This window comes from Syngnathus acus, chromosome 17 (assembly GCF_901709675.1).
Source record: "Syngnathus acus chromosome 17, fSynAcu1.2, whole genome shotgun sequence".
In the NCBI taxonomy this organism is placed as follows: domain Eukaryota; kingdom Metazoa; phylum Chordata; class Actinopteri; order Syngnathiformes; family Syngnathidae; genus Syngnathus; species Syngnathus acus.
The window spans coordinates 2,195,379-2,213,673 of NC_051102.1; the positions used below are offsets into that span (position 1 = coordinate 2,195,379).

The 18,295-nt window shown below is 42.0% G+C and overlaps 3 protein-coding genes and 1 long non-coding RNA gene across 5 annotated transcripts in view; 2 read left to right on the plus strand and 2 right to left on the minus strand.

Annotated features, from left to right (window-relative positions):
- Positions 1-4: 4 nt before the first annotated feature.
- On the minus strand, positions 5-632 carry LOC119136750. The gene is made up of 2 exons (XR_005100797.1): positions 583-632; positions 5-481 (listed from the first exon to the last, which is right to left on the minus strand). It is a non-coding gene; the product is annotated as an uncharacterized LOC119136750 (long non-coding RNA).
- Positions 633-1,155: 523 nt separating this feature from the next.
- On the minus strand, positions 1,156-3,030 carry LOC119137473 (histidine-rich glycoprotein-like). The gene is made up of 3 exons (XM_037276802.1): positions 2,949-3,030; positions 2,608-2,729; positions 1,156-1,861 (listed from the first exon to the last, which is right to left on the minus strand). The coding sequence occupies exons 2-3, from the start codon at positions 2,637-2,639 to the stop codon at positions 1,156-1,158; spliced, it is 738 nt and encodes a 245-aa protein (XP_037132697.1). The 5' UTR covers positions 2,640-2,729; positions 2,949-3,030.
- Positions 3,031-6,878: 3,848 nt separating this feature from the next.
- Positions 6,879-10,413, plus strand: atp6v0b (ATPase H+ transporting V0 subunit b). Its single transcript, XM_037275439.1, has 8 exons — positions 6,879-7,150; positions 7,781-7,829; positions 7,958-8,041; positions 8,224-8,301; positions 8,750-8,819; positions 8,901-8,952; positions 9,108-9,298; positions 9,484-10,413. The coding sequence occupies exons 1-8, from the start codon at positions 7,066-7,068 to the stop codon at positions 9,508-9,510; spliced, it is 636 nt and encodes a 211-aa protein (XP_037131334.1). The 5' UTR covers positions 6,879-7,065; the 3' UTR covers positions 9,511-10,413.
- A 2,050-nt stretch (positions 10,414-12,463) lies between these two features.
- The window catches only part of b4galt2 (UDP-Gal:betaGlcNAc beta 1,4- galactosyltransferase, polypeptide 2), a 48,146-nt gene continuing 42,314 nt past the window's right edge, over positions 12,464-18,295 (plus strand). Inside the window, exon 1 of one of the 2 annotated variants that reach the window (XM_037275418.1) lies at positions 12,464-12,867. The gene's annotated coding sequence lies outside the window, so the exon portion shown is untranslated. Of the gene's footprint in view, positions 12,868-13,054; positions 13,322-18,295 lie in introns of those variants that run through there. The other variant, XM_037275419.1, reaches the window with a different exon arrangement.

Consider the following 18,295-nt stretch of genomic DNA (forward strand, 5'->3'; position numbering starts at 1 on the left):
GAAATCATGAGAAAGACAACGCCTTTATTTTGCTTCAAACACGTGTACATCAGTTGAATAAAGTGACATTTATATACGATTCCGAAAAAAACGTATCAGAACCTTTGTTTTCAATTTAAGTGTCTTCTTACGACTGGCACTCGATTTTCCACACGAGCAGGCAAGCAGGCGCTTGCTGTGAAAATTTAGTACCGTGGGATTATTTTACACATCTAGTTTGAAAAGGAAACAAGTGGTGGCAACCGAGCTCGAAAAGAAACCATTAGAATGGAGCTGCTTGCCGTCGGCATGCTGACGCCCTGACAGGAAGCGGCGTCACACGGCCGCGTCATCACATCAGTTGGACGCTGCTCAGCATCACTTGCCACACCTCCAACCAGTTGATGCTCCCGATATCAAGTTGAGGACCTGCGAAGTCCAGCTGGAGCTCGTCGTTGAAGTCCAGGTGGAACGTGCCCATCCCGCCGCACTTGATGACAATCTGAACAGTGACAAGATGGCGGCAGACTCAGTAAGCGCTCCGACTCTTTCTACTGCGGTCAAGCGGTGCCAAAAACACATTTGTCATGCATCTTCAATCACCTTGAAGGGGAGACCGGCTCCGAAGGGGCGTCCGCGCGGAAGGTCCCCGGTCTCTCCGGAGTTGAGGGTGAAGGTTTGGCTCTCCAAGTCCACATTCAGGTGCAGCGCTGCGGTAGCGTTCTTGCCGTTGGCGTCGCGCCCGTCCAGGTTGACCACCAGCCTGCCACACAAATGCCATTGTGCTAGCTGCCTTCTTTGAGAGTGTGTGTGTGTGTGTGTGTGTGTGTGTGTGTGTGTGTGTGTGTGTGTGTGTGTGTGTGTGTGTGTGTGTGTGTGTGTGTGTGTGTGTGTGTGTGTGTGTGTGTGTGTGTGTGTGTGTGTGTGTGTGTGTAGGGGGGGGGGGGTTATTACCTCTTTGCTTTGGCATTGGATTGTCCTCTGATGACAATGCTCCGGGCCACACTGAGACCGTGGAGCACGGCTTGGAATCCGCCCATCTGCGCACACCCGAACAAAAAAGAACGACGACAACGAGGCAATGCACTTTGGAGACAGCTCAGCCATTAACTCACCGGGTTGGCAATCATGGCGAGCAGGCACGAGCATGTCACGTTGTGGGAGGAACACGCCTTGTCAGTGGTGGAGATTGCGCACATCTCGAGCTCCCCATCGGTCGGAGGAGGGCCGGCAGGACTGGTGGCAGGCTTGGCCGTCGTCGTGGAGCAGGGAGCAGGAGTAGGACAGGTGGCAGGCTTGACCGTAGTGGGAGCGGGAGCAGGAGTAGGACAGGTGACAGGCTTGGCTGGAGTGGTGGTGGTGGGGCAGGGAGCAGGAGTAGGACAGGTGACAGGCTTGGCGGGAGTGGTGGTGGGGCAGGGAGCAGGAGTAGGACAGGTGGCAGGCTTGGCTGTAGTGGGAGCGGGAGCAGGAGTAGGACAGGGGACAGTAGGACAGGTGACAGGCTTGGCTGTAGTGGGGCAGGGAGCAGGACAGGTGGCAGGCTTGGTGGTAGCGGGACAGATGGGGCAGGGAGCAGGAGTAGGACAGGTGGCAGGCTTGGCTGTCGTGGTGGTGGAGCAGGGAGCAGGAGCAGGACAGGTGACAGGCTTGGCTGTAGTGGTGGTGGGGCAGGGAGCAGGAGTAGGACAGGTGGCAGGCTTGGTGGTAGCGGGACAGATGGGGCAAGGAGCAGTAGTAGGACAGGTGGCAGGCTTGGCTGTCGTGGTGGTGGGGCAGGGAGCAGGAGTAGGACAGGTGACAGGCTTTGCTGTCGTGGGGCAGGGAGCAGGAGTAGGACAGGTGACAGGCTTGGCTGTAGTGGTGGTGGGACTGACAGGACCTATTTGAAAGGAGAGCACACATTAGAACAGGGGTCTCAAACTCCAGTCCTCGGGGGCCGCATTCCTACATGTTTTCCAAGTTTCCCTCGTTAAACACACCTGATTCAAATGATCAGTTCATCCTCACGTTCTGCAGGAGCCTGATAATTGAATCAGGTGTGTTTAACGAGGGAAACTTGGAAAACATGTAGGAATGCGGCCCCTGAGGACTGGAGTTTGAGACCCCTGCATTAGAAGATACTCAAATGTTGCTGTTGGGTCCCGCAAAGGGTTCAACAGTGGCCACATTTTGAGAGATGCCTTGAACTAAATAAACTCATCAAATGGTGAACATATTCATGCAAAAAAAAAAAAAAAGGAACTACACAGAAGTAATCGTTTCTTGATAGACATTGCCAATTATGAAACCATGAATCGTTCAATAGGGAGAGTGGACCAATGTTAATATTGAAAGACTGGCTTTGCTCCGCGGGGCCAATGGCGGTTGAGAGAAGGTGCCAGGTAGGTGAGCATGACGCCCTTCTCCATTTGGCCAGGAGGTGGCGGCATCTTCTGCAAGCGGGGATTCGGCCCCTTTTTTTTCTCCAGGCTGGCTGGCACGCACGCACGCCACGCCACTTGGACTATTTCCAGCATGAAGTTGTAGGCAAAATGTGACTTTTTTTTTCTCACGTAAATATCACCAGGTCCTAATATTTTGGAGTGTAGTGACACGCTACAGTTACAAAACAAGATCTGTACTCACGCTTGCAGATGTAGGGCATAGGATAGCCACATGGGAGGTCATTCCAATTACCCAAGGGCCACATTTCAACGCAGTTTTCTACATTTCCATGCCAGTTGTTTGGCTCACCGCCACTCCATGACCTGCAAGAGAAAACATTTTTGGCGCTAACTATTTCAGTGAATTTTTTCTCAAATAACAATGAGAAGACGTCTTTCAGAGCTCTTGTTCATGAATAATGAGGTATTTTTCAGGGTTAATCATCATCATTTAAAGCAACAAGTACGCAAGAGAAACCCTTTGAGCGATTCACCGCCTGAGGCTCACAAGCTGTCGCACTTTTTCAACGGAAGGACACTCACGAGTAGTAGAAAGGTGTTCCGTCTGCCCACTGCCACGGTCTGCGAGTGGTCTCACGTCGCAGGCCAATCCAGGCTCTGGCACTTTCTTTTCGAGATTGCAGCCAATCCTGCAAGAAAGACAAAGTTCAATGAGAGAGAGAGAGAAAGGTGAGCGAGCGACTGAGCGAGTCGTGGTACCTGCTCCCTTTGGTCCAAAATGCTTGTCAGGTGGGCTCCCTTAAACGCACACTCGAGCCTAGCGTCCCGCCAGGTCTTCGGGTCATTTCCGAAGAAGTAACAGTGTTTGTTGTATTCCGGCCATCCGGTCGGACACCCGAACAGCTCTGGAACGACAACAAGAACATGATGAGAGCCACGCATGATCAACCACTTGACTTGCAAGACGAAAAGAAAAGGTGGGGTGCATGGCTTGTCGTCTAACGATGTCCTCAACACTTCTCTCTGTGTGCCTTCTGCGCAGTAAAGGCAGAAACCGGCTTTAATGCAATCTTTCTTTACTTTGTAGCAGTTTTTGGACAGTGAACTTTACAAATGAGTTTTTCCGATGACATAGATCGTGCTCATTTAAAATGGCTGGGTTCGAAATTGGACCGACCAGGAAGTTGAGGTTCCAATTTTTCCCCCAAATTGGGTTGTTTTTTTACCCAACAATTTACGAGTGTGCAATTAAAGAAGAAAACGTTCAAAACTTCCAAGTGGAAGACAATACATCAGATGAAGAAAGATGAGATCAAATCACTTATTGAAATAACATATCAATAATCTATCAAATAATTGCTCACCAGTGCAGGTCTGACACAGTGTTAGGGTCATCAAGAGCCTGGCAGCGAATGACGGCGACATGTTGGGGATGGATGTGGTGGGCCCAGCTCAGTCAGAAACAAAGCAGCAAACCACTCGGACTTGAATTAAGATGCTGGTGCGTCGTCGGTGCTCGCTCGCCAGTGTCAGTGGATGATGCTTGCTGAACTTGCACTTTGACCGTGTGCCAGTCAGCTCCTCCCAAGACATGCCCCCAACACGCAGCAAAGATGATGCTCTTTGCGCAGTTTTAGACAGGGAGGGAGGGAGGGAGGGGTCCTAAGTTTTGTCCCTGAAAAAACAAAACTTGAAACTGAACATGCCTGTGTGGAGTCTGACTTGAACAGGACGTGCGTGACGTCATTTCAAAGCTTCAGACAAGCCTTTTAAGACGCGCAAAAAAAATATCACAAAGAGTAAACATGCTTAAAGCTATGTGTTCTTATGATTTCTTTTTTTCAACCCGTACTGTGAACCAAAAGGCCGACGACACTATATGTTGATTCTACATGGAAATCTCATATCATGACTATTTCCACGAAAATGGCCAAGAGTATTGGTATTGTACGTAAAACCCGTCATCTAATCTGCTCCGAGGTAGCCACTATGCTATACTATTCAATGAGCTATCCGTATATGAACTATTGTAATATCGCTTGGGCTAGTACTCACCAGACCAAACTTGAGCCTATATATCGTCTGCAGAAACGAGCTCGAAAAGTAATATGTTGTGTACATCCAAAACATTCATCTCAGCCTCTTTTTACTCGGCTAGGTATCCTCACTGTTTTTCAAGTTAATCATCTTCAAATTGGTCTCTTTGTTCATAGCTCATTGGGGAGAACCCTTCCCCTATTTCTGTCATAACCTATTAGACATAATTCTCAGGTCCATAATTACCCCATACGCAGCTCAAATGACCTCAGACCACCGTACATCCCAAACGCAATGTAACATAGGCTACAGAGGGTCAAAGATTTACAATTCGCTGCCACTATTTCGAGGGGACTCACCAATGTAAGAAGGCTCTGAAATCACTTCTCTTAGACAATAAATATTTTCCATATGGTATGCTAAATTAACCCGGATCCATTCATTATTCTCTTGAGTTATAGTTTTGGTGTGTTTTACCCTATTGCTGTATGCCTTATCACTGTTATTCATTTTTCTTTTATCTTTCATCTGTATGACATGTATTAGGACGCATATTTCTCGATCCATATAAATTTGACCTTAAATGAACTCATATTTCTGGAGAATGCCACTTTGTAAGCCAGCCCCCGGAGGGTTTTTTAGACATTCTCCATCACATTTATTTAATCGATGTACATTTGAAATGTTTTTGTATGTGAACATAAACAAACAAACAAAATTATATATGCATTTATATATGAGCTTCTCACGAATAGCAGAGGGAAGGTGACCCTGTCTGCATTCTGCAGCAGCAGCAGCAACCTCTAAGATGGGGACCGTGCAGGGACAGCAACCTGCACATTAAAGGCACAACACGAAATCAACACGTTGGTATGCAGCGGAGGAGTTTGACAGCTTGTTACAAACTATTCGGTTTGTCCCTGTTTTTGGGTGGAGGTGACGCCCATCTGCGCACCTTCCTTGCGAGGAACGCTCCCGTTTCTCCCCAACGCCGCAGATTCAAGGTCACAGTGAAACACAAAGACAAATACTTTGATACTTTTAAATACTGAATAAAATGATACAACTGTATCCGTTTAGGAACAGGCTGTAGGCGGAAAGAGATTCAGGTGTGCATTTGCAGGCATAACACACCCAAATGGAATGTACTGTGCACACCCTCTCTTCTGGCCATTTCAAAAAGTTTTTTTTTTCTTGTTTTTATTTTTTGTGTTGTTTGCTTGTATGTATATTGTGTACTATGTCTTGTCACCGTGGGATAGTGGGAACGTAATTTCGATCTCTTTGTGTGTCTTGGCATGTGAAGAAATTGACAATAAAGCAGACTTTGACTTTGACTTTTTGACTTTTCTTTTGCAGTCATCTGTTGAGAACATTCATTCAAATCAAATTGTTACTTTTTTAATCAAATTGTGATTCATTTGTTTGTATCCATCTGGGAATTCCAGGTATTTATCATGTGCTACATGAATTGTTGATAGCTTCCCTAACATCGTAGCTCATAATTACAAACACATATAAAGAAAAGTTGAAACAGTTAAGTTTCAACTTTGATAATTATAATTTAGATTATATATATATATATATAGATATAGATATAGATATATATATAGAGAGAGATATATAGATATATATAGATATAGATATATAATTACAATTATAATTATAGTGGGAACGTAATTTCGATTTCTTTGTGTGTCTTGGCATGTGAAGAAATTGACAATAAAGCAGACTTTGACTTTGACTTTTTGACTTTTCTTTTGCAGTCATCTGTTGAGAACATTCATTCAAATCAAATTGTTACTTTTTTAATCAAATTGTGATTCATTTATTTGTATCCATCTGGGAATTCCAGGTATTTATCATGTGCTACATGAATTGTTGATAGCTTCCCTAACATCGTAGCTCATAATTGCAAACACATATAAAGAAAAGTTGAAACAGTTAAGTTTCAACTTTGATAATTATAATTTAAATTATCTATCTATATATATATAGTATATATATATAGTATATATATATATATATATATATATATATATATATATATATATATATATATAGAGAGAGAGAGAGAGAGATAGATAGATATAGATATAGATAGATAGATAGATAGATAGATAGATAGATAGATAGATAGATAGATAGATAGATAGATAGATATAGATAGATAATTAAAATTATAATTATAATAATTTCATAATTTATTGCAGTATGTAAATTCTTCACTCAACGGAAGCTCACGATGACGCTTCCTGTGACGACAATACCCTGGTATACGGAACGCAGCCTTCGGGGACCCAGTCGTTTTGAGCGCTTGTAAAAATGTAAGATGCAATGTATCTTCATACATTAATTTTTAGGGAAAATTAATATTTTATAATAAGCCCGTTTAAAAGAACCAGAAAGCGGAACGTATATGGTAAAAAGCGTTGGAGGACAACGAGGAGAAATTGAAATGGAACGCAGCCTTATGGTCACATGCTAGTCAAGCTGGATCAGCTGACACTGAACACTTCTGTTTTTCACGCTCCAACTGAGCGCTCCCTTAGCCATCTTATTTCATAAAAATCGTCATCATTATCATTATTTTTTTTAGTGGTGTTTACCGGTGCCGAGCTCACGGTTCGTTCGCTTATCTACTGAGCACACCGCCGAATCAATGCTGCTGGAGTGGATGATGGACGGACACGCCATTCTTTACACGGGGGTCACTTTGGCCTTCTGGAGCACAATACTCGTCGTCGGTAAGCTCGTTTCCACGTTTAAATGGGTTAGTTATGAATTAAAGTGCGTACTGCTTCAAGTTATCAAATAATATCAAGCACTAAAACCTTTGATTAGGTTTGTTTGTCGCTTTATCTGCTATGTTTGACAGCTGTATTTCGGATCAGGCTAATTCCTGGTAACCAATGACAAGTACTGCGGCTCTTTCGCGGTGGATAGCTATCGTTAAAATATATTATTTATCGTAGTTTGCACTAAACAGGACTTAGTTTGTTTGAAGGTCATTATTTGGAAAAATATAGCGGTGTTTTGTGAAATATCTCCGCGTTACTGCAGTCAGGTTGTAACCAGATGACGAATTGAAGCTCGTAGTAAAATCCTGCAAACATAGCCAATAGAAAACTACTCTTTCTGTGCTTTTGGCAGCATTGGCCGTATGTGATAATACGATGTGGTTAAAGTCGTATTATTCCTATTTAGAAATAAGCATGCAAAGTATTCTAATTAGTGTGGATTTTTAGCATTTCTCACGACAGAGTGAGTTCTCACACCAAAGCAAGACGTAGCTGCACTTAAATGTGACTTTTTGGCTGGAGTAGATGCAGTTATTATATTACAAATACTAATTGCCACTGTCTTCTTCTTTCTAGGTATATGCTATACAATATTTGATTTAGGGTTTCGCTTTGATGTAGCATGGTGAGTATCCCGAACCCCCCTCATGTTGTTTACACCCAGAAAAACTGAGCCATGTTTGGGGAAGAATGGAATACTGAGCCTTCAATTCAGAACATGCCATTTTCAATTCCTTTTGAATCTTTTTGCAGGTTCCTCACAGAGACGTCACCATTCATGTGGGCCAATCTAGGCATCGGTTTGGCCATCTCGCTGTCTGTAGTCGGAGCAGCTTGGTGAGTCGTGACTGCATGAGGAGTGACACATCCTGGAAGTTTTGTAGTTTTGCTTCCTCTTTTGGAGAAAATCATCTAACATTATGGAAGTGGCGCGTCTTGGACTGTCTTATAAAGTAGGATATTTTTGTGTTGAAGTGGTGGGAGGATAGTTTCTTATTGCTTGTGTGTATATTTCCCAGGGGAATCTACATCACTGGCTCAAGCATCATTGGCGGTGGAGTCAAGGCTCCACGCATTAAAACCAAAAATTTAGTCAGGTAGGCTCATGACAAAACATTTATCTTTTTGATAGACCTAAAAGACGTTGTTGTTTTTTTGCAGATAACCACCACGTTGATATTGTGATATCCTCATGTTTTTAAATATATTTTTTTAATTTGCAAAATATTTTATTTGATTGGAATATTTGGAAAAAATATACTTTTGACATTTTCAGTTAAGTTTAATATATTCTCGTGCATTTTTTTTGCATGCATTAAATTAGTTTTTGCACTTTTTGTCTTTTCATTTTTGGTGTAGAATTATTTGACGTTAATCTAGTTTTTCAATAAAATTAGACTTCAAATGTATTTCTTTTCAATAAAATTAGACTTCAGATTTTTTTTAATTAATTTATTTTCACATTAGTGTTTTCAATAAAGTTAGGCATTTCTTTTAATATTTGAAGCTACATTTAATTCAACATTTTCTGATGATCTTTTCTAGCATCATTTTCTGTGAAGCTGTGGCAATCTATGGGATCATCATGGCCATTGTTATCAGTAACATGGCTGAGGTAAACCACATTCCATATAACCTCTGTCTTGTCTTGTCTTATCCTGCTATAAAAAGAATAATGATTTTTATAATCTTGCAGAGCTTCAGCGGAACAACTCCAGAGACCATCGGGGCAAGGAACTACCAGGCCGGTAAGACTGTACTAGGGTACCGCTGAGAAATTGATTGGCATAAAATTAAAATTATTCACCGAACGTCCTATTTTCATCAGTGCTTTGTTTACAAAAAGTTGGATGTAGCTGAAAGTCATATGAATTCAACAGGCCAATTGTTTTTGTGTGAGCAGGCTACTCCATGTTCGGCGCAGGCCTGACGGTGGGCTTCTCCAACCTCTTCTGCGGTATCTGCGTGGGTATCGTCGGCAGTGGGGCGGCGCTGGCCGACGCCCAGAACGCCAGCCTCTTTGTCAAGATCCTTATTGTGGAGATCTTTGGCAGTGCCATCGGCCTCTTCGGTGTCATTGTGGCCATCCTGCAGGTGAGCGACACGACTGCAGCATTGAATTGAAATTGTGATGCATTTGAACTTTCGGCCCACGTCCGCAGTACTAAAATGGATTTTAGATTTGTCAGAAGGGTATTTTTCATTCAGTTCAAAATTGAAGAGAAAATGAACAGTAAGTACGTGTTACTGAAAGTGTTACTGTTTCTCCTCCCCTGAAGACGTCAAAAGTAAAGATGGGCGACTAAGGAGAGGACAAGAGGAAGATGACAACACCGCTGGAAAAATAAGTTGTGTAAATACACCGTAAATTATTTGAATGTTGCTATTTGCCGTGTATTGTCTTCAATTGTCATTTCAAGAACAAGTGTTTATCCACACTCTTACTGAAAGATGGTTGAAAATAAGACTATTGAGTATTTGAACATGTCTTTTGGATGTGTGTGTGAGTGTGTACCCCTTTCCTGTGAAGCATGAGCTTGTTTAGAATTGTTCATTGCGCTTGCCTGGTCCGCGAGAGACCTGCTTACTCAGTAGCGCCCCCTCGAAAGGTAAACAATTCAGCCCCTGACACCAGCGTCATGTATGAGTGAGTAATTTGGTGGACTTTTTTTTTTTTTTATCATGAGGTCCCATGTCTGAAATTAAAGAGGGTGAGGCCCTACTTGGGAATTCACCTAAATGAGTGCAAATCCAAAACAGTCAAGAGGGTGAATCTGAGCTACATTATAGTTGAGCATGTAGAAAAAATAATGTAAACTTCAAATGTAAAATTTTTAATTTTGTGTTATTTTTCTGTCATTCTTTTTCTTTTTTTACGCACTGTTGTCTTCATTTATTGTAGTTGTAACATTCCCTAACCTGGTCATTGCTTCATTGTGAAAGCTTGTGGTGATATCCTGTTTGATATATCAGTTTTACCTGATGCAACGCCATCTATTAATTATTATGATGAAGTTGTGAAAGACTATTCAAATGAATTGTCAATGTTGCAAAAGTAATATCACCTTTACATGATTAAGCCTGAAAGGAAGGTGTGTACCAAAACTCCATATTTTTGTCAGTGATCTGCGTGAGTGTGTGTAATTATGTTGACGTGATGGTGACAAGAAAGTAAATGTCCAATAAAAATAAATCGTGTCCTCATAAAATGCCTCTGAACAAAACTGTTCAACTCGGCTCCATTTGACTCAGCCAAATTTTGCAGTGTTCCTTTGCATCCACAAGACGGCGCTACTAGCACATACTCGTGCTGAGTGGACTTAATGAACGTCATTGCGATTCCAGGCTGTTCTATGTACTTTGTTCCTTTTGTGTAAGAATAGGAACGAAAAGTCCCTCTCGCCTCTGTCCCCGGGAGGGATAAATAAATCCCGGAGCCGTTCCTGGCTCCCATTTAGCACGGGTTTGAATATGGAACACATCCAGCTTCATCTCTGTGATATAGAGGGTATGCACACTTTTGCAACCACGTTATCTCAATTGTTTTATTTCCCTTCTCTAAAATATTTTTTTTTCAATTGAGTTGGACATGATTAAAGAAAAGAAAATTTAGCAAGGCATTTAACAAGGGGTGTGCAGACCTTTTACACTTACTGCATCAATTTTCTGCGCTTTCTACGTACAGTGGGGCAAAAAAGTATTGTCAGCCACCAATTGTGCAAGTTCTCCCAGAAACAAAACTGTAGACCTGCACCAGGCTGGGAAGACTGAATCTCCAATAGGTCAGCAGCTTAGTGTGAATAAATCAATTATTAGAAAATGGAAGACATACAAGACCACTGACAATCTCCCTCGATCTGGGGCTCTATGCAATATCTCACCCTGTGGGGTCAAAATGATCACAAGAACGATGAACAAAATCCCAGAACCACACAGGGGGACCTAGTGAATGACCTGCAGAGAGCTGGGACCAAAGTAACAGACTACCATCAGTAACGCACCACGCCGCCAGGGACTCAAATCCTGCAGTGCCAGACGTGTTCCCCTGCTCAAGACAGTACATGTCCAGGCCCGTCTGAAGTTTGCTAGACAGCATTTGGATGATCCAGAAGATTGGGAGAATGTCATATGGTCTGATGAAACCAAAATAGAACTCTTTGGTAACAACTCAACTCGTCGTGTTTGGAGGAGAAACAATGCAAGAGCACCATACCTACTGTGAAGCATGGGGGTGGAAACATCATGGTTTGGGGCTGATTTTCTTTCAAGGGGACCAGGATGACTGATCCATGTAAAGGAAAGAATGAATGGGGCCATGTATCGTGAGATTTTGAGTGAAAACCAACTTCCATCAGCAAGGACATTGAAGATGAAACATGGCTGGGTCTTTCAGCATGACAATGATGCCAAACACACCGCCCGGGCAACAAAGGAGTGGCTTCGTAAGAAGCATTTCAAGTTCCTGGAGTAGCCTAGCCAGTCTCCGGATCTTGACCCCATAGAAAATCTTTGGAGGGAGTTGAAAGTCCGTGTTGCCCAGCGACAGCCCCAAAACCTCACTGCTTTTGAGAAGATCTGCATGGAGGAATGGGCCAAAATACCAGTAACGGTGTGTGAAAACTTTGTGAATACTTCCAGAAAACGTTTGACCTCTGTCATTGCCAACAAAGAGTATATAACAAAGTATTAATATGAACTTTTATTATTGACCAAATACTTATTTTCCACCATAATTCGCAAATAAATTCCTTAAAAATCAGACAATGTGATTTTCCGGATTTTATTTTCCTTTTGTCTCTCATAGTTGAAGTCTACCTATGATGAAAATTACAGGCATCTCTCATCTTGTAAGTGGGAGAACTTGCACAATTGGTGATTGACTAAATACTTTTTTGCCCCACTGTATCTAATAAAATCACTTGATATATTTTAATATGTCGTTGAAAAATATATTTTACATTGATAGATTTTGTTTAAATTTCATATTTCATTTTTGTTGAGTTGAATGCAACCAACTTAAAATATTTTATATTCCAAAATATGTAACGCAATATAACTGTTAAAACATCAATTATTTGCTCAATGATTAACTGTACCTTTTCCCATTTTAAAATAAAGACAAACAGTATAGTTTTTGATACCCACTGTCTGAGAGAAAAAATATATATATAAGATGGATGGAAAAACATTACAAGGCAGAAAAAGCAAAAACAAAAGGCGCCCCCCCCCCCCACTCGCTTTCTCCTTGGGCTTCCGTAGTGAGTGAAAGCGGAGCAAAGCAGAGGGACCTGCTGGAGAGAGGAAGAGGAGCAGCCCTCCATCCTTCATTCTTTCCTTCCGTTTTCTTTTTTTGTCGTTGCCTTGTGAAAAAAATGTAATCACATGACATCATAACCATGAGGACGTCGCTTCTCTACTCGCCTCCTTTTCGCTTGAACGACGTCGACGCGGCGGATACGCTTGACGCTAGCTAAACAACACTGCTTTTTCTTTTCTTTCTTTTCCCCACATTTTTTAGGTCTCATTCTTCCATCATCTGAGAGTCCATATCCGTCTGTATAGGGTGAATAATTTACTTCTTGTAAATAAGTATTTTTTTTTTATTTTCTCATACGATGTGCTGCAAAGAACAAAGATGCAATTACCCGCCTGACAAAATCAAGGTAAGCATCCGTGCTTTCCCTTTGCGTCCCGTGCGCGCTTTATTTCAGCCAATTTTTCATCTTTTTTGGGGTGCTATTTCTTTGTTTCTACCACATCCACTGTCTCATTTCCACCCGCCATGCTAGCCCTCCCTCCCATGCACAACAAAGCTGCCTCCCAGCTCTTCAAAAGTCCACTCTGCAGCCATCCCATTATTTTGCATAATTCGATATTTGCTTTAATAGACACATGCGTGTGTATTGTATCATGACTTGTGCAGGGGTCTGTTTTGTGCATGTTTCTCATTGAGATGATGGTGGGGGGGTAACATGAATGTGGAGGTCGGTCCTCACGATGAAGCTTAACCCAAGCAGGCAGTTCCACGCAGGTTGGGGAGAGCGGGATGTTAATCCAATCCGACGCGTCTCTCATTTCTGACACAGGATCTCTTCAGAGAGGGACCAGAGCGATGCTGTAAGTCACTTAACTATTAGATGCGCTTATAATAATATCGAGTAGCTCACTGTTGACTTTCAAGCTAGTATCGTTTCTATGGTAGGGTCATTTAGGCACCATAGAAAGGAATGTAGTGTTTGGAAAGCCCAGGTGAAACACTTTCTAGCTCAACTCCTTGGATTAGTTGTCATGTTTATTTCTATTTTTGCAGGGCGGTGTTATTATGGTTAACTGGTAAAATCAGGTTTACATGCATCTGCGCATGAGTATGCCCAAGAGTTTTGGCGTATGTGGCTTGTTTCTACTTGTTCTGTTTTATTTTCATTCTGCAAAGTAGCAGTCATTACAAGGAACTGATGACAGGGGTGATTGATTAATTGTTCTAAGTAGTGTTTGCACTATAGACTCATGTTTGCTGTGGGATTTTATTTGACTGTGGATTATTTGTCTTAGTTGTCCTTATATTTTCTGTTGGCCAGTGTGACAGTTGTCATGAATAGTAATTGGCATTTGCATTAATTAAGTGTTACCAAGTGTGGGGGGGACTTTTTTTTTTTTCCCCAGAGAAGCTGACTAAAGGAGTTTGTGTTAGTTATACACGTGGGCAAACTTGCCCAAGACCTTTTGGGCTCTGTGGATTATTTCAAGTCGCTGTTTTATTTGATGGTGGTTAATGTGATAAGATGGTGAGAAGAGTGGTCACATTCAGACGTCACTGAGCATGTCATGGTCCTTTTGGTGAGAGGAGTGATTAAGATGTACCTTGTGTAATTGTGTGTACCCTAGACTTTTTTGACACTCTAGATTATTTCTACTATATGTTAGTTGGAGTTTATCATGACTATTTGTTGACAGAAACAATGACAATAATCATATGACAATTACTATACTTTTTGCCCGCGCATAATAGATGTGCGCAACCTAGCGTACACTTTTTTTTTTTTTTTACTACATGGATTATTTGTCGTAAAGCTGCGGGGGTTTGGCCTATGAACCTCGACGCTCTCGTGCGTGGCGAGGCGAGACGAGCCAATATCAGCGCTCATTCGCCAGGCAGCAACGGCTGCGCTATCGCTCATCAGATAGCGGAGAGGCGCCCGTGTCGTCGGGGGCGTTTAATTACAGACGGAAGGTCACAGCTTCAGCGCTCTGAAACACTGATGCCTGATAGATGAAGTTGATTGGAGTCAGCGCGTGCCTCTCGGGATGCTGATATAAAGAATAACACACAATTAGCTAAATGTGTGTGATGCATTAGAAATGATTCAATAGACTTTTTTTTATCTGCAAAAACCTGGACCACACAGTACTCTTTAAGCCTTCACATATAATATTCAGCACTTTTTTGCAATTTTGTCTCTTTGTGGATTCATTTTGTTCTCCATCGGTTTATTTCTATTGCGCAAGATGTTGGTTGTCGAGAGCTAGGCGGTGAGCTAAGGGCGTTTGCTAGCTAGCTGGCATGAAAAAGGGGGTAGCGGTCCTAGTGACAAGTGAAAGCCTGGCCAGGTTCTACCTTTGGCCACGGTACGGCTATTAATCCTGATGAATGTCAACCATAAAATAAAAAAAATTAAATTTTCAGATGGAGAAGCGGCACCCAAAATGCGCCAGCGTGCTCGTTCAACCTTAAGGCCTTCCAGCTATACATTTCTATTTGTACCCTTCCTTGCATTTACGGTATTCTTCAGCATAACACCATTGGAGTTGTTTTTACACACGAGTGGCCAAACTGCCTTCAAACACGGCCTATTCAGACCAGAGCATAGAGGAAAAAGGCTGATCAAACGGACAGCCACGGAGTGCATAATTGGACGGCGGTGGCCTTAAGCCTGAAAGGCCAGAAAAGACGCTCGAAGTTGAAATAGAGACGGAGCCAATCTACTCCTCCGAGCCACCATCCTCCTCTTCTTCCGCCAAAGCTCTTCATTTACTCCTTTGCTCTGCTGCCAAATGAGCAGCTGGATCAGAGGAGAAGATTTTGAAGCAGAGGGGGTCTTGGGCTCCAGACGATACTTTTGCGTGACAGTTGTACTGTATCAATATCACATGACATTTTGATGCTGTCGTATGGAAGTTGAACTCTAACTGGCACGACTCCTGTGGAGTAGAAGATTTCTGCAAATCAGTGAATGCAAATCAATGACGTTGCTGAGTCCTGACTTAGTCGGTCGGCATCTTTTTCAACATAAGTGATTGAGCTCAAATTATTATGGTCTCTTGAGACTTTGACCAATCTAATGAGCAAATCTTGACTTTGATGCTCATTTTATCAGTTGAACTCCAATTTGAATGACATGAAGATTTTCACAAGCAAATCTTGTGAGACTCAAACATCTTGTGAATCTTGCAAGACATCCACACAGGTTCTAATGATGATGTTGTGTGCAATTAAATAAGATCATTCTTCCTGAAATTTGACTTTAGGGGGTAATCGGGACTCTAACAAATCTCATGAGACTTCAACAAATCTCGCAACACTTCTTCAAATATCATAAAGTTGTATCCATGAACTCCTGTGCTACTCTAGAGCTCTACTTTTCATTTGAACTCCAATTTGTATGACTTTAGGGGTTTCAGAAAGTTCTGCAAATCTCTCGAGACTCTAACAAATCTTATGAGACTTTAACATGACTTGGAAGGATCTACCAATCAAATTAGGTGCGACATTAGATGCGTTATTTTCTCAATTTTCAGTTGAACGGTACTGTATTGGCCCAAATATAAGACGGTGTTTTTTGCATTGAAATAAGACTGAAAAAGTGGGGGTCGTTTTACATTCGGGGTCTAGACATTATACCCATTCACAACGCTAGATGGCGCCAGATATCTTTAAAGGCCAAAGCGAACCCCTGTCACATAGAAGAAAAATAAAAATAGCTGTTAGAAAGATTCCTATGATGATGTTGAAACGTTGGAAAGTTACGTCACCGCGCCTTAAGTCTCGCGAGAGTTACCTCAGCTTATCGCGATTGTTGGAGCTTGTGCGCAGCGGTTAGTTAAAGTTTGCTGGTATCGACTGAGTACTGTATGTTGCAGTGATCGTGTGCGTCTTTTACACAAAGTGAGTATATATATGTTTGTCCGATCGCGGTTTGCTTCGTGTGCGCGCCGTTTGATTGACAGCTCCTGCGCGCTCCTTTAAGTTTATCTCGCATCGTACGAGTAGCCGTTACGCAGCGGCACGGCGACTAACGGTCGCCAGCAAATGTATTTTGTTGTCTCGATCGATTACTTATGTTTGGTGTGTTGCCGAGAGTACAGTAATCCCTCGTTTATTGCGGATAATTGGTTCCAAAAACCACCCGCGATAAGTGAAATCTGCGAAGTACGGTCACCCTCTCATCTGTACATTTTTTTGTATTTTTTTATCTGTACATTTTGTGTGTCAATAAGTCAGTATATGAAACCATTTAAGTGCATATTTTAGCATTAGAACATTAAATAATTGTTTCAAACATGTAAATAATACATCAATAGTATAAATAACATACAGAAAATTTGTATAAATATTGATACTATAAATATTATACGTGTGTGCGTGTAACATGTTAAGAAGTACTGGGCAGGCTAACGCGTTAGCGGAAAGATGCTAATTCGCGATCGTGCTAACGCACGAAAACGGACCTCTAAAGGAATTTAAACAAACATTTGGATCAATACTACATTGTCTTAAAGGTTAGACACATGTGATCGTTCATTTCTCTTGTTAGGAGACCCACTTAAATCGTCAATGACTCCTGTACCATTGTAACCGACGTCTGTACACGAACGTAAAACAGGAAGTGGTATCGCCTGAAAACGGCCTTCAAAATAAATCACCCTACCTCAAATCAAAGCACGGCTGAATAACATAAATAACATGGAGAATTCTTAACACATACTGTAAATATGTTTTTAGAACAACTTTTATTATTATTTTTTTATAACAAGGTACAAGTGTACATACTGTAAATATGTTTTTAGAACTCTTTTATTATAACAATTTTTCTATAACAAGGTACACCACTGTAAATATGTTTTTAGAACGCTAATTATAACGATTTTTTTTATAAAAAGGTACAAGTGTACGCACTGCAATTGTGTGGGCACTCCTTGCCTTCTGCTGGCGTGTGGGCAAGTTTTGTGCCATAATTCCTCAATTTAGAAGTTTAATTTTGACTTTAAAAAATGTTTTAATGTGGAAAACAAATCCGTGATGTAGTGAAACCATGATGAACGAACTGCGATGTAGCGAGGGATTACTGTATTTCATTTATGGTTATTTGGTATAGCGGAACTGTTACGCGCAGTTAGTTATGTAATGTGTGCTGTCTACTAGTGTTTTGTGACGTCAGAAGTTGAGCTTTGACTTAAGTGCTGTATTTCTTTCTGTTGCAGAACCACACACACCACACACACGCACGCACACACACCACAAACACACACACACACACACCACGCACACACGCACACGCACACGCACACGCACACACACACACACACACACACACACACACACACACACACACACACACACACCCTTCACACGCTTCATACAATAATCACACACGCAAGAATCACATTCACACAATCAAAGACTCACCCATGTACACTACACACACCTCCTCTCACATCCTTACGACCAAACGTGTGCCTATACTCTTTTGTCAGTTTGCCTGTATGCCCCGATAAGCCACAGTGCCTGTTACTTTTTTGCCAATAATTCAGTAAAGCACTCAAAACTGAACCACGTCTTCCCTCCTGTGTTCTGACCGACACCCGGGGCGAAAAAAGCATAACCATCCGAGCCAACCCCCTATACAGTCCTCAGGCGCCCCAACAATAGCGGTAGCAGTTTGCATTCTTTTATTGCAATGTTTTTCCTTATTCAGTTTTGTTTCAAGACTGCAGGTACAGTTAGACTTCACTTTGATGGTTAATGCAGTTATTGCAATTTTGTTGTTTTATCACAGTATTTATTTACATTTCAAAAACCAGAGCCATTCATTT

What these genes read in the sequence shown, in the direction of transcription:
- atp6v0b (XM_037275439.1), top strand. Translation starts at nt 7,066, where the DNA reads ATGCTGCTGGAGTGGATGATGGACGGACACGCCATTCTTTACACGGGG. An exon ending in AAAACCAAAAATTTAGTCAG is followed by an intron (nt 8,302 to 8,749) that starts GTAGGCTCATGA and finishes GATCTTTTCTAG; the next exon opens with CATCATTTTCTGTGAAGCTG. An exon ending in TCATTGTGGCCATCCTGCAG is followed by an intron (nt 9,299 to 9,483) that starts GTGAGCGACACG and finishes CCTCCCCTGAAG; the next exon opens with ACGTCAAAAGTAAAGATGGG.
- LOC119137473 (XM_037276802.1), bottom strand. Translation starts at nt 2,639, where the DNA reads ATGTGGCTATCCTATGCCCTACATCTGCAAGC. An exon ending in TATGCCCTACATCTGCAAGC is followed by an intron (nt 1,862 to 2,607) that starts GTGAGTACAGAT and finishes CCTTTCAAATAG; the next exon opens with GTCCTGTCAGTCCCACCACC.